The following is a 12,514-nucleotide window of genomic DNA, read 5'->3' as shown; positions in this document are numbered from 1 at the left end:
CCAGCCATCTCTTTTATAACCCTGAGCATCTACACACTGAGTAAGGAGCAAAATTATGTCCACACCAACTTCCTCTGGTGTACTGGAGGGGGACAGCCTGACTTGGGAAATCAGTCCCCAGGCACAGAGCCTGCAGCTGGCACTGACACCCACCTAGCAAGGAGTTTTTGCTTATCTGCCACTGCTTTTAGCTCTCACACACTCTTAGGTTGGAAGGAATGTAGAGGCAGTTCAGCACCCTGTTGTCTGATGACTCCCAATGGGGGAGGAGAGCGCCCCCAAGTCCTCAGTGTTAACATTTCAGTGCTTGCAGTGCTTCTCTTTGAGTAGGTGACTGGGACTGGGGTAAGAGCAAACAAAGGCCCAGAGGAATACCTTTTGTGTTCTTGCAACTGGAAGCATAAGAAGCAGCCTCCAGGTTACATCAAGAAAAATCATGGACCTCAGTAAACTTCTGTTTCTGAACATGCGGGACTCACATTTGCAAATTTTCTTTCCCATCTTTAGGGGTAAAGTCTTTCTTCTATTAAATTTAAACTAATACACAATTGAGGTGAGTAAAACTGGAAAAATTCAGGAGTTTAGATGTTGACTAAAATATCAAATACAGAGAAAACTGTGACCTTTACAAGAAGTGATTTTTTTCCCTTTCCATCAGTTATTAATATTTCGAGAACAGACCTTTGCTTGAGTTCACATAAAAAACATCTCCCTGGATAATAATAGCCACACAAAGCTCAGTGCAAACTCTTGGCTCTATGCTGCTGACAATGAGGTTGCATAAAACCCCAGCAGTTCGATGGCAGGGAGAAAGGCAGGCTGCTGCTGCAGGAGCAAGGTGCCACCTTGTTAATGACCCCAATAAATATTTCAGCACAGAGCCTTGAAATGTGAGAATTTGAGACTGAGATTACAGAGCTGGAAGTATTATTGCTAAGTATCCAGCACATCCAGCTCCCTGTAGGTGTTCACAAATGAGCCTTTTCGACAGAATTTTTCCATGTGAGATGCAACATTTTAGCAGCAATTGAAAGAAACACACATTAAAAAGGTGGGGGGTTTAGCCACTTTTTTTCAAAAATTTTTGATATTTGTTCTAAACTGGTAAAGGCAGTGACTGAGAGATCTGAAACAACTGAAGGAGCACTTTTCTTTTGAAAAAGCAACACATTTGTCTACATATGTGATTTAAAACATGACGATTTGATAAGTCCAAATGCTCCCTCTACACCCATCACCTCCTGAGATTTATGTGCTGCTGTGCTTAACATGACAAAACCTATGACCAGGCAAACCACCCCTAGAGAACCGGTGTCAAGTAAATACTGTCACAATTACTAGGCCAGACCTCCTGCAAGCTGGGATCAGGGCAAGAACAGAGGGAATTTATCCCTTATTTTCAATGTTATAACATGCAGGCAGTATGCAGATTTCAGGAAGTTCTACTGGGATATAAAAGCACAAAATGCAGGGGAAACCATCTGTGAACTTCATCAAACAGATAGAGCAGCGATGAGTCTAATCTCAGGGCAAGAGCTGCAGCTTCCCTTGCGCATCTCTCTGCACAAACCTAGAACTGAACTTGCTGAAGCCCGCTGGCAAAATATTTTCATTTCATCCTCCCTCTTTGTGTACAAACAATGGGTTATGGGTTATCATCTGGCTCCACGAATCAGGATTAAAAACAACCAAATAAAGCCACTAATGATGATCAGCCTGCAGATAGCAGGTGCAGACATGAGCTCCTTTACACTTTATTTCAGCACATTAAAAAATCCAACCACCAGTTTTCCATAGGACCCTACTTAGGGAAGAGGATGGTTAATCCATGTTCCGCACCTTTGTGTTCCTGGAGCCTATTTAGTGTATGGAGCAAACTGACAACCAACTTCCTCCCACAGCTCGCCCAACACATCCAGGGAAAAGTCTCCCTGCAGGGTATCTAAATCCTTCACAGAACCTGCCATTCTTCCTCTGAGGTTGGGTGGTGACATTCACCTATTCTACTGCTACAGATGAAGGCAGAGAGCGGCCTAAGGGCTCCAACCTTCTTTAAAACAAAAGAGTCATCTTATTAACATTTTGAGGTGTGATACACAAGGTTGCGATCCCTCCAACATTAAAACCTTACAACTAAGGTTGGAAAAAAAACAGCTTTTAAGTTCCTTTACAAACTGAGCTGCTGCTCAAGAAAGCTGGATCATGAGTGCATTTGAACACGAAGCTGCTCGTGTGCCTGCAGCAGCAGCTGGAGAGCTCCAGGCCAAGCCAGCAGCACGGAGCAGACCTGCCCGTTACCGTTTCTGTGGCAGGATGGGGCACACACAAACCGGGATCAGGGAAGCAGAAAGCTGCTCTAGCTCCCAACTCTGCATCTTGACACAAGGCAGTTTTCCTGGGCAGCCTCAAGTAATGTCCCAGCCTGAAGCAGACCTGTGCATCTCAGGCAGCTCCAGCTCATGCTGCTGTCAAGGTGACAGTGACAATCATAACAAACCCCTGCAGCAAAATCTCCCAAGGCTTTGCCTGCTGGAGCCCACAGTTTTCTACTGATTGGGTTTTTATCCTTTTCTTCCTGAAAAGGGCTTCCTAATGGCTTGGCATAATTTGTTGTCCTACATATGTTTGAATAGAAGTATAATTATGCCACAAAAAGGAATACATTTTATGCAACAAAAAAGAAGGAACACAACACACTGCATTTGGTGGAAAGGACTAGTTTGAATGACATTCAGAATCTAGAGGGCATTAGAGGAGAATTACGAAGTGGGCCTCAACTACCACCGAGCATACTGAGATTCAAAAAAATCAATTAAACATCTGCCTGTCAGTGGCTCTTCTTACTCATTTCTCTGTTTAGCAGATCAAGCAAACAAAATAGAAGGGTCTGTACTTTTACAAGTATGGGGAACATTAAGACAGCATCTATGTTTTACTCTTTCTAAGCAAGACATGTCTTAAAATAATGCATTATTTATTCCAATGTAGTGTCTTTCAAGTCCTCCAGGTAGGATCTAGAGGATGATTAACAGGTCGCAAAAACCCAACGCAGTTCAGTTTGTCAACTGAAAGCTGAAGAACAGCTTTAGAAAATGGGAATTAGGTTCTCATGAAATCTTTTTCCTTTATATCCCCATGGATGAACATTTGTAAAGACTTAAATACAGCACTGGAAGCTCATCTCCATCTCCCACCCATGGAGACAGGGGTTTCTCCAGGTAGCTCAGTCAATAGACACAGAGAAAGGATGGCAAAGCCACAGCTGCAGTCACAGGCACCTTTCAAACAGTTCAAGCAGCCTCCCCTTCCACTGGTGTTGTCCTGTAATTAAAGCAGGACAGTACTAATTAGGAGGCTGCTGGACAATGCAAATCTCTGACACTTCCAAGCTGTTCCCAAGCAGCACCCCAATGGGGTCACTTGTGCCAGGGGGAGGGATACTGGCCAGGAAAGGATGTCCTGCCCAAGGCCAGTTTTGGTGCACGCTTCCTCCTACCCCACACTGGGCAGGAGTCAGGCAACCCTTGTGCAGCATCCTGAGCTTAAATTAATGCTGAATCAGCAATCAGCCTTGCACCAGGAGCCTCAAAGGCTGTTTCTGGAGGTAGAAGACAACTATGGAAGTTCCTTGACACTCTTGGTCCTCCTTCAAGCCCTTGAACCGAAGTCACTATTTCAATGACCACATGGAACAGCTGCAGCCCACTCACCACGGGTCCCTGTACACACCTGGGAAACATCTCCATAAAAAGTATAAAACTCCGTATCCAAAGTTTCAGAGATGACTGCATTAGCTTACTTTATTCATACTTGTAACATACTTCAAACTTTGATGCGGAGTTCTGCTAACTAATGTCTAGTCAAAGACAAAAACCCCTAAGTCAATCCATGAAGACTAAGCAGTTCCGTAACCTTCAAAATAAGTTCTTGAATGTTTTATAGTATTTGATAGCAGCTTTTTATTGGTTACAAAACCTAAGCCCATATACAAAATTAGGAACACATTTAGATGCCTCTTTGAAAGAACATTTTAGTCTATTTTAACTGATAGTTTAAAAAAATAATAAAAACAATGCAATTTTAAACACTGTTCTGAAAACGTAAAAGTGCAGCAATATATTTTGTTTCCTTTATTAACTATGAAATGGTGCAATCCCAATCAAAAGCTGATAAGGTCACAGCAGAAAGAACTGAGCAAGCACTTTGACCTGCCTTACCCAGTTCTCCGATGTTCACTTTTGTTGTAATGCATTGAGTGCAAGAAAAGGATCGAATCTTGACAGGAGAGGAGAACTGTTGTTTCAGCATCAATTTGTATGTAATCTCTAGAACAACAGTGAGCGTAGGCTGAACCGGGTATGCATCAGTCTATATGGCGTACAGGAGACTAGACTGAATTAGAAGGGGGGAAATATTTGTTCACAATAACATCTGCTGGAACTCTAATTTCACAAAAACTTTGTGACCTTACCTAACTTTGACTTTTTATTGTTTAGTTTTTTAGCGAACACCACACAGTTTCAAGATTTTAGACTATAGTGTGTGAATAGGATGCAGTTACCATATGAAGCTTCAACTCAACTTCTGGGAAAAGAAAAAAGGCACAATGAACTTCAACTCAATTTTATGTGCACAAGAGTTGAAAAATCTGAGCCACCTTAAAGAGAAATTGATTCTAAAATTTATAAAACCTATAAATAATCAGAGGCCAAACCACTATATTAAAACAGATTATCTAGCAAGTAAAAATCTTGCAGTTTAAACATACGCTTGTATCCAGCTGAGATACAAGACAACTCACTCTTTAAAGTGGCTCCACCTTGGCAGATATATATTTAATGAATGCACACCTGCTATGTGTTGTTCATCAGTGGAAAAACAGCTGATCCACAAAGCTCTGATGGCATCTGTCCTTATCTTCATCACAGTAAATACAACCCACATCCAATAACTAAATTAGTTTAGATTTTTCTATCCCTTCACATCAATGCATTGGGAAATTACACCCAGTAAACAACAGCAACAAAACCAGTTTGTGTGATAGCTTAAAGAATTTCAAAATTACCGATCTTCACCCCAGCAATACCAAAATCCCTTTGAAAGTGACTGGGTCAGGCGATTTTCCAAAAGCAATGACTTCACATACCCTACAGAAAGTTATTTAATGTGCGCTGCACATCAGGTTTACGCTGAGTAACGGCAGCTTCGATACAGCCTCACACATCAACCAGTTTGTATGTTTTTAATCACATGAATAAGATTTGAGACTAACTTGTGAATTATTCTTCCAATACTCCAAGAATGAAGCTTTTATGACGCTTCTAAGTAGTTGCTGGTTTGTTGCCAACCACATCATCATAAGCACTGGTTACTAAGTAAAAAATAGTTTAAGACTAAATTACAGTAAACATGAAAGCTCCACAGTTTAAACCCAATATAAATCAACCATATCCAATTATCAATTTAAAACAGAAGATATTGACTACTGAAAGTTGAAAGCAAGATTCTTTTTAACTAATACGTTTTTGGACAGAATTTTTTTCTACAGTCTGGGATTCTTGCTTTCAGCTTAAACAGAAGTTCAAGTCCATAACAGGTTGTAGCTCAGGTAAAATACCATGCACAGCATTTGATTACTTCAAAACAGCAGGAACACACAGGCTGAAGTGAGTGGTCAAATAGGGCTCGCTGTTCTCAAAAATTAGGTATAATGGCAAAAGCTTTACCAGTCCAAATCTACAGTTCATTCTCCAACCCTGGTTTCTGAGGCAGTTAATGAACACACATCAATTACTGATAGCTGAAGTAGTTTTTTGTTTCTTTTAAACTTAAGTGTTTAATCAATTGCCAAGTGTTGTGTTTCTATAAGTTACTTTTATTTCAGTTTCACCAATGAAATTCATTTGGCTTGCATTTTTGAATCTATTCTTCCACATAAAGTTTATGAAAATATGTTTGTGGAGGACGATGATGGAGGCTCAGAGCAAACTGGGCCCCAGTAAAGTCTTCCAAAATGTATGCATCATACCAAAGTGTCTTGATCCACAGCGCACCATTTTCCAAAGAAGCTACTTTTCCGTGGAAAGCCAATGTGCCACCACTATGGAATATTCTTAACAAAACTGCAGATTGCGGTTGTCAGCATGTGGCACCAGGAAAAAGGCAAAAAAAGGTAGTTGGGACTGTTAAAAAGAATTCTGAAACAGTTTAAGAGATCATGCATATGCATTTACAGTCCATGTGATAGTGATGTTTGGCAACTGCAAAGTGACCAATACATGGCTTGCTTTAGAAGCATCAAAACGAAGAGGCATGTGTGTCTTGGAGCCTTTTGTTTCTTCACTTGGTAGCCATCTGGCGGTGCTTCGTACTGGTGTGGGACAAGAGAAGCTGCACTTTTTTTGAACTTAAAAATTAAATTCTTTTGTTTGAAGGTTGGCCGTTGGGTCGAAGTTGTAAGTACCTCCTTGAGTGGCTTCAGGAATGAGACTGGGGTCTTCATCAATCTACAAAACACAACAGCAGAAACACATGAGAGGCCCATTTCCTGCATGATTGGGTACACAGAGAAGAAATTCACAAACCTTCATGTTTTCTTTTTTTTTAAAGTATTATCGCAGTAAAATTAGATCAGTTTTGCCAATTAAATTCCCCAAATATGTTTGGAAAGAACAACACATCAACTCTGTTCTAATACCATTAGAGAAACAGAAAATTGTAATGGTAATTTAGGGACAGTGCTGCTGTTTGGTCAAAGCAGTTGCTATTTTAGCTATGCAGTTTAATTTTCAGTGCCAATTTTTAGTACTTCTGGAGTTGGCTAATCACTAGTTGTGGATTCCAAAATTAGTTTTGTATTTTCTCCCATTTTCTTTCAACATGAAAAAATATTTTTATCAGCAGCTGATAGAAACACTTATATAAAGCTTAAAAGACTTCTTAGTATCTCCTATCAGAATTTGAAGGATTTAGAATTCATTTCAGAGCAGTTTTATATAGGTCTCATAAGCACAATCTGAACTTGGTTTTACATCAAAAGTACTTCATAGCTCTATGGATACAGAGTGAAAGGCATCAGCAGCCAACTCCACCCAGCTTCCTCTGAGCTGTTAGAATGTCGTATTTACAGCCTCAAGGAATACCAAATAACATGGTCAGTAGCAACAAAATGCACAACTTCAAACCCTACCCATCCTCCTGCAAATCACCAGCTGCACTGTTCTCTGAGCCTCATTTGAGATCATGTGTCATTCTGAAGCAGGAAAGAGCCCTTGTGTGGGGGCTCTGAACAGCTTTCTGAGACCTGGCCGTGACGTAGTGCACACATCAGAACTGACTCATCTAAAATCTTTCTCTTTACTTTGGGTGACACTGTCTAAACCAGGGGGAAGAGACTGAGGCCTTTTGTGACCACAACAATCTGCACGTCACGCCCACACGAAGATCGAGTCTGGTTTCAGAATGTTTTGCAAAATGTTTTTGTCTTGATAAATCAGCACTTCTGCCTTCTGCAGGGATACTACAGATAACCCCACCTAAGCTCACCTGCCTTTAACACACCAAACTGAAGTCAGGAAGCTGTTAGTGCTGGTCCTAAAGTACAGACCGTGCACGTTACAGGGCTCAGCAAAGGAACAGACGGGATTAGCAATGAAGAGACATCAAGCAGCCAGCAACATCTCATGAGACTACAGAAGCTCCTGAAGTGACAGAAGGCATGAACACTCCAGGACAGTCCATCATAACACTGCCAATCAGGCTACCATAACCAATCTCTTATGTCCCTGGAGCAATTATGGAATTCCTACAATTCTGAGTTTAGGAAGCTCCAGAAAACATAGTAACATAATAATCTGACAGAAAGTCCTGCTCTTGAGTAAAGCAGGCATATTCAGCCCATCAGGCATAGATTAAATTGAATTAATGAAAAAAGTAAATGAAGTAAATGCACAAAAGGGAGTACTAACCTCAACAGGGATACTTTCCATCCACATCAACAAGACTGTGCTCTTCAGTTAGACACAAGTTTTAGAGCCTCTGTGGAGACTCTAGGACGCTACTCACAGAATCACTACAGGCATAGGGAACTTCTCACATATCTTAACCTCTGGTGACTAACTTCCCAATCATTTGATGGGCCCATGAATTGAAAATTATTGAGTTCTGAAGTTAGAGCTGGCATTTAGAGAGTTCAATTTAAGAGAAGTACTGAAAACATAGTTCTACTAGGCTGTGTAACTACAGACACCCTGCAAAGCCTAGAAAGATAATGTGTCTTCAGACTGCATGTTGAAGTGCTCCTCAGGAACTCACAAGCAGCCAGCAGCAGGAGGAGCCAGAACCAGAGGGTCAAAACACCTAACCTGGATGTAACAAAATACTAGATGGTCCAGATCAAACAGCTGCAGAAAGTGTTAATAGTTTTGATTACTCTTTTCACTGCAGAATCCAGACTGAGCAAATACAGAGTTGAAATACAAACATTTATCTGAAAGTAAGGATCCACTGCCCCTTTCAAAGACTGAGATATGAGAAAATACAAAGGAGAGCCAGAGAACTGTTTAGATTCTAATCACAAGTAATTACATGTCAACCTGACAAAATTGAGTGTTGATCAATTTGTTAAGCAAAACTAGAATAGTCCTCTAGATTTTGCTGAAAAAAAGTCCTGGTATTGAGAAACTCTTCAAAGACTTTAAACTGAGGGAAGCTCTACTGAACAAGGACCAGGAAAACTGACTTTGGAGATAATATATGTTCGTGACCAGTGGAGCTGAGGAACAGTGACAATGTACTTACAAAGCTAAGAGCACAATGCAAATCCTTTTCCATCTTTAGCATACTTACATCATCACCAGAGAAATATTGATCTATAATTTCAAATGCTAGTTTATAAATGTCTTCATTCTCATGCTGTTGCAAGGCTTCGATTTTCTCTAATCCTGAAAAGAAAATGGAGAAGAGTTTTGAAAGATTAAACCGGAGTTACTGACTACTTTAAAAAAATAAGACAAATAATTAAACATTACTACTGAAACACACTAGAAAAGATGTAGCTCAGTTTGAAAATATGATCTACACAGCAGCTATCTTTGTCTCTAAGAGGAAAGAGAAGTAGTTTGCCAACTTTATATGCCAGGGAATATTCCATTTTATGAGCAATGGATAATGGAGTTGTCTCTTTGTTTAGATAAAATTCTTCAGTTTTTAAAACTTCTGTCAACTACATAACTTCTGGGTTAGTCATTCTGCTTTCTATGTATCCCCAAAAAGAAGTGGCTACATTTGTGTCTTGCCTGTAAGTTTAAAACAGCAAGGTGACAAAGCAGCTAAAACACCAGTCCCATTTTCAAACTGGATATGGAATAACACAAGGGAAAAGCTTCCAGTGTAGTATGTTCTTCAGTATCTCCTTATTATAATACATTAATTAGCACAGATTACAACTTGGACTGTGATATTGAAAAGACTCTTCATCTTGCTTTGCTCTGTAATGACATTATGATCCTAAAACTGCTTCCAGAGCAATGAACTGGAGCAGGAATTGTGTATTTTACCGCAGGATGAAGTATGTGCAATTATCAAATGAAAAGAATTACGATTCTCATTGAAACCTAAAAAATACCTATGCTACAGAAAGCTCCTTCAACAATTGTCTCTACATAGCCATCTCCAAACTGAAATAAACAGAAAAAAAAAGGTAATATCTCTCATTAAAAAGTCTCCCTTGTTTACTCAAATAGCCCATGTTAAATTACACTACAGTAAACATCAACAGCAGCAAGGGGAAAACAGCATAACAACCAGCCAATTAAATTTTTTAAAAGCCTAGTAAGCTCTTACCTCCACACTCTTCTATAATTTCAGCTATTGTGCTAGCCTCATCACCAGCCATTATCAGGATGTTTTTCAGGCCATCCAGCACCACCTGCACCACTTGAGAATCCTTTACTGAGAGTAGATTGCAGAACGGTGGGATTACATTTTGTTGTACAAGGTATTCAACCTAAATAATTAAAAACAAAAAACCAAAAAAAATTCGACATTGTGTTTCTTACATAAATGGCTGCATGTGCAACATTTTAGTGACAGCTTGAAATCCCACTTCACATACCTGATCTTTTCTCCCACTAATTGTCAAATTGCTAATTGCCCAAGCAGCTTCCTTTTGTGTCCCGAAGTCCCCCTGAAAAATAAAATTAATAGCTCATTAAAATCAGCATGGAAACATCTGTCAAACTTATTAAAAATCACAAACTCCTCATGTCAGATTTATAAAAAGAGGATGACAACTTGCATAGCTGATAGCTTGACTGACCTTAGCCAGCTGGTGTATGATCATGGGGATTAGCCCAGCATCTATTACAGCCTGAACTTGTTGCTGGTTTCCTGCTGTGATATTGGAAAGGAACCAAACTGCTTCCTACAACGGGATAAAGCAAAAAAGCAAAGCACTTTTAAAAACTAGTCAGCAGATGAAAAAAAGAACTTAACCAAGCCTGACCACCTCAAAACCTAAAATCATACAATGAGCAATCACTAAACGTTTAAGGCCTCCTCCTCCTCCTCCTCCTCAGTAGCACTTCTAGCACACAAACTTTTATTGTGCTGGGAATGATAACAGGGAATCAATGTAAAATTAGTATGATTGACTCACAGGGCCAGATTCTCTCTCACACAAGGAGTGTCTCCATACATGAGGAGATGTAAGCCTTATATCCACTTTGCACTGCTGGACTCACAGACAGGCTTTAAACTTTCAGTTTTATGAGGGAAATAGGAAAACTGGTAAAGCATCAGAAAAAGAAGGACTTGTCCTGTAATCCTACTACTGACAGCTCAGTAGTACCTTTCTGCTATGATAAAAGAAGACTCCACCTCCCATTTTCTTCATGTAACATGAAGTGGTGTCCACAAATCGCATTCAAGAATCACACATGACACTGTCCTGTGACTTTGCTCAGCAGTTACTCCTTCAGGAGTTTCATGCACATAGCTACCGCCTATCTCATGGCAGTTATAAATTCCCAGTTACAAAGGGGGATACTTGTCATGACAAGAACATCTTAAAAAGGCTCCAATCCTAGGTAAAAGATGTGGCAAGAAGGCAATTATGAAGCACTGCAGGAAAAAACCCCACGGGTTTCCACTTTTTTAGGGATGTGTATTTTATTTCTACTTGCCTCTCACAATCTAGACTTGAAACAAAACTCAAAGCATTTCTGGACTTTTTTTTTTTTTTGGTACAAAAATAATTCCCTGGCCTTCAAAAGAGCTCTTCATCACTCTTTTGTGAGAGTTAAGAAAGCAGGCAAAAATAAATCACATCTGTTTGACTGTCAAAGATAACTTCTTCAGAGATCTTCACAGCTGACAGGACCTGAAGAAACAGAGATTCCTCACAAACAGATTTCTCCTGAATGATACACTATATGGGGGAATTACATAATCTAAAGCCAGACCATCTCTGCAATGGAAGATGGCACAATGACTAAAAAGCCTCAAATAACATGAAATACAGCTGTGGAAAAGGAGGCACTGATCACTTTCATCAAACTCTCCATATTCCACCCAATCCTTGCAGCAGTGAGGTTATTTCTGTCAAAAGGAAGGAGATGAAATGCAGAGACAATTTTCAGGAAAAGACAGTGATACACCCTCCTTCCTTGAAGATGAACAAGTGAACAAACTTCACTACAAAAAGGTGAAGTGGGAAAACTGCATCGGTCTTATGCAACTCACTGGACTCAACTAAAATTATGAAAAACTGTACCTGAAGTTAGCCAGTTATTCACTTTGCAAATGAAAAGAAAAAGTATCTCACTGCAAAGCAAAACCCTTTAGTCCTCCCAAAAAGCATGAGGAATCAACACCAATGCATGGATACTCACTATGACTGTTTGATTTCAGTCTTAATTAAGCGCCAGCCTCAAAGGCAGCATCTTTATACAAAATTGCTCTCGTGCTGGAAATAACAGCCGTAGGAAATTCTTCCGTAATATTCCACAGGCTACTGTTTTATTTCTTAAAAAAATACACTAAGTTAGGAAGAAGCAAATCATACCTTGTTTATCTTCTCTTTTGGATGCGTCAGGAGATGTGGGAAATAAGACAAAACATCACAATTGAGAACAACTTGTGTCTGCTCATCAGTACCAGTTACTATGTTGCCTACTGCTCTCAGTGCTGCTGTCTGAATATCCAAAGTGGGAAGGAAAAAAAATTGCACGTTAAAGACATTGCTGTTACTTACGCTACAACAAAGAGCATTTTAAGATATCTCTTTATAAAAACACTTTGCAAAATACAATTTAGCACTTTATCCTCTGAGCTACATCAGAAAAATGGATACTGGTTCATCAAAAGACACAGTACATCACAAAATAATTGCACTGCAGCTCAACTCAAAAAGTGCAAAGATTTGAAATTAAAAGAATATTAAAATCTTAGAAGATTAGTCATCATGTACCTGATCTGTGTTATAATTCCAACAACAGCTTCTAGGCTCTATGTC

The 12,514-nt window shown here is 39.7% G+C and overlaps 1 protein-coding gene across 2 annotated transcripts in view; it reads right to left on the bottom strand.

The window, feature by feature from the left end:
- Positions 1-3,773: 3,773 nt before the first annotated feature.
- The window catches only part of KPNA3 (karyopherin subunit alpha 3), a 47,644-nt gene continuing 38,903 nt past the window's right edge, over positions 3,774-12,514 (bottom strand). For both annotated transcript variants that reach the window (XM_038133931.1, XM_038133939.1), the window contains exons 12-17: positions 12,065-12,193; positions 10,319-10,423; positions 10,115-10,186; positions 9,844-10,006; positions 8,848-8,942; positions 3,774-6,506 (exon numbers count right to left, since the gene is read on the bottom strand). In XM_038133931.1, the coding sequence (XP_037989859.1) occupies positions 6,408-6,506; positions 8,848-8,942; positions 9,844-10,006; positions 10,115-10,186; positions 10,319-10,423; positions 12,065-12,193 (663 nt within the window). In that variant the 3' untranslated portion in view covers positions 3,774-6,407. The remainder of the gene's footprint in view (positions 6,507-8,847; positions 8,943-9,843; positions 10,007-10,114; positions 10,187-10,318; positions 10,424-12,064; positions 12,194-12,514) is intronic.

The sequence above is a fragment of the Motacilla alba genome, chromosome 1 (assembly GCF_015832195.1).
Source record: "Motacilla alba alba isolate MOTALB_02 chromosome 1, Motacilla_alba_V1.0_pri, whole genome shotgun sequence".
In the NCBI taxonomy this organism is placed as follows: Eukaryota; Metazoa; Chordata; class Aves; order Passeriformes; family Motacillidae; genus Motacilla; species Motacilla alba.
Note: the sequence above shows the minus strand (reverse complement) of the source record. Positions and strands in the feature narration are given on the sequence as shown.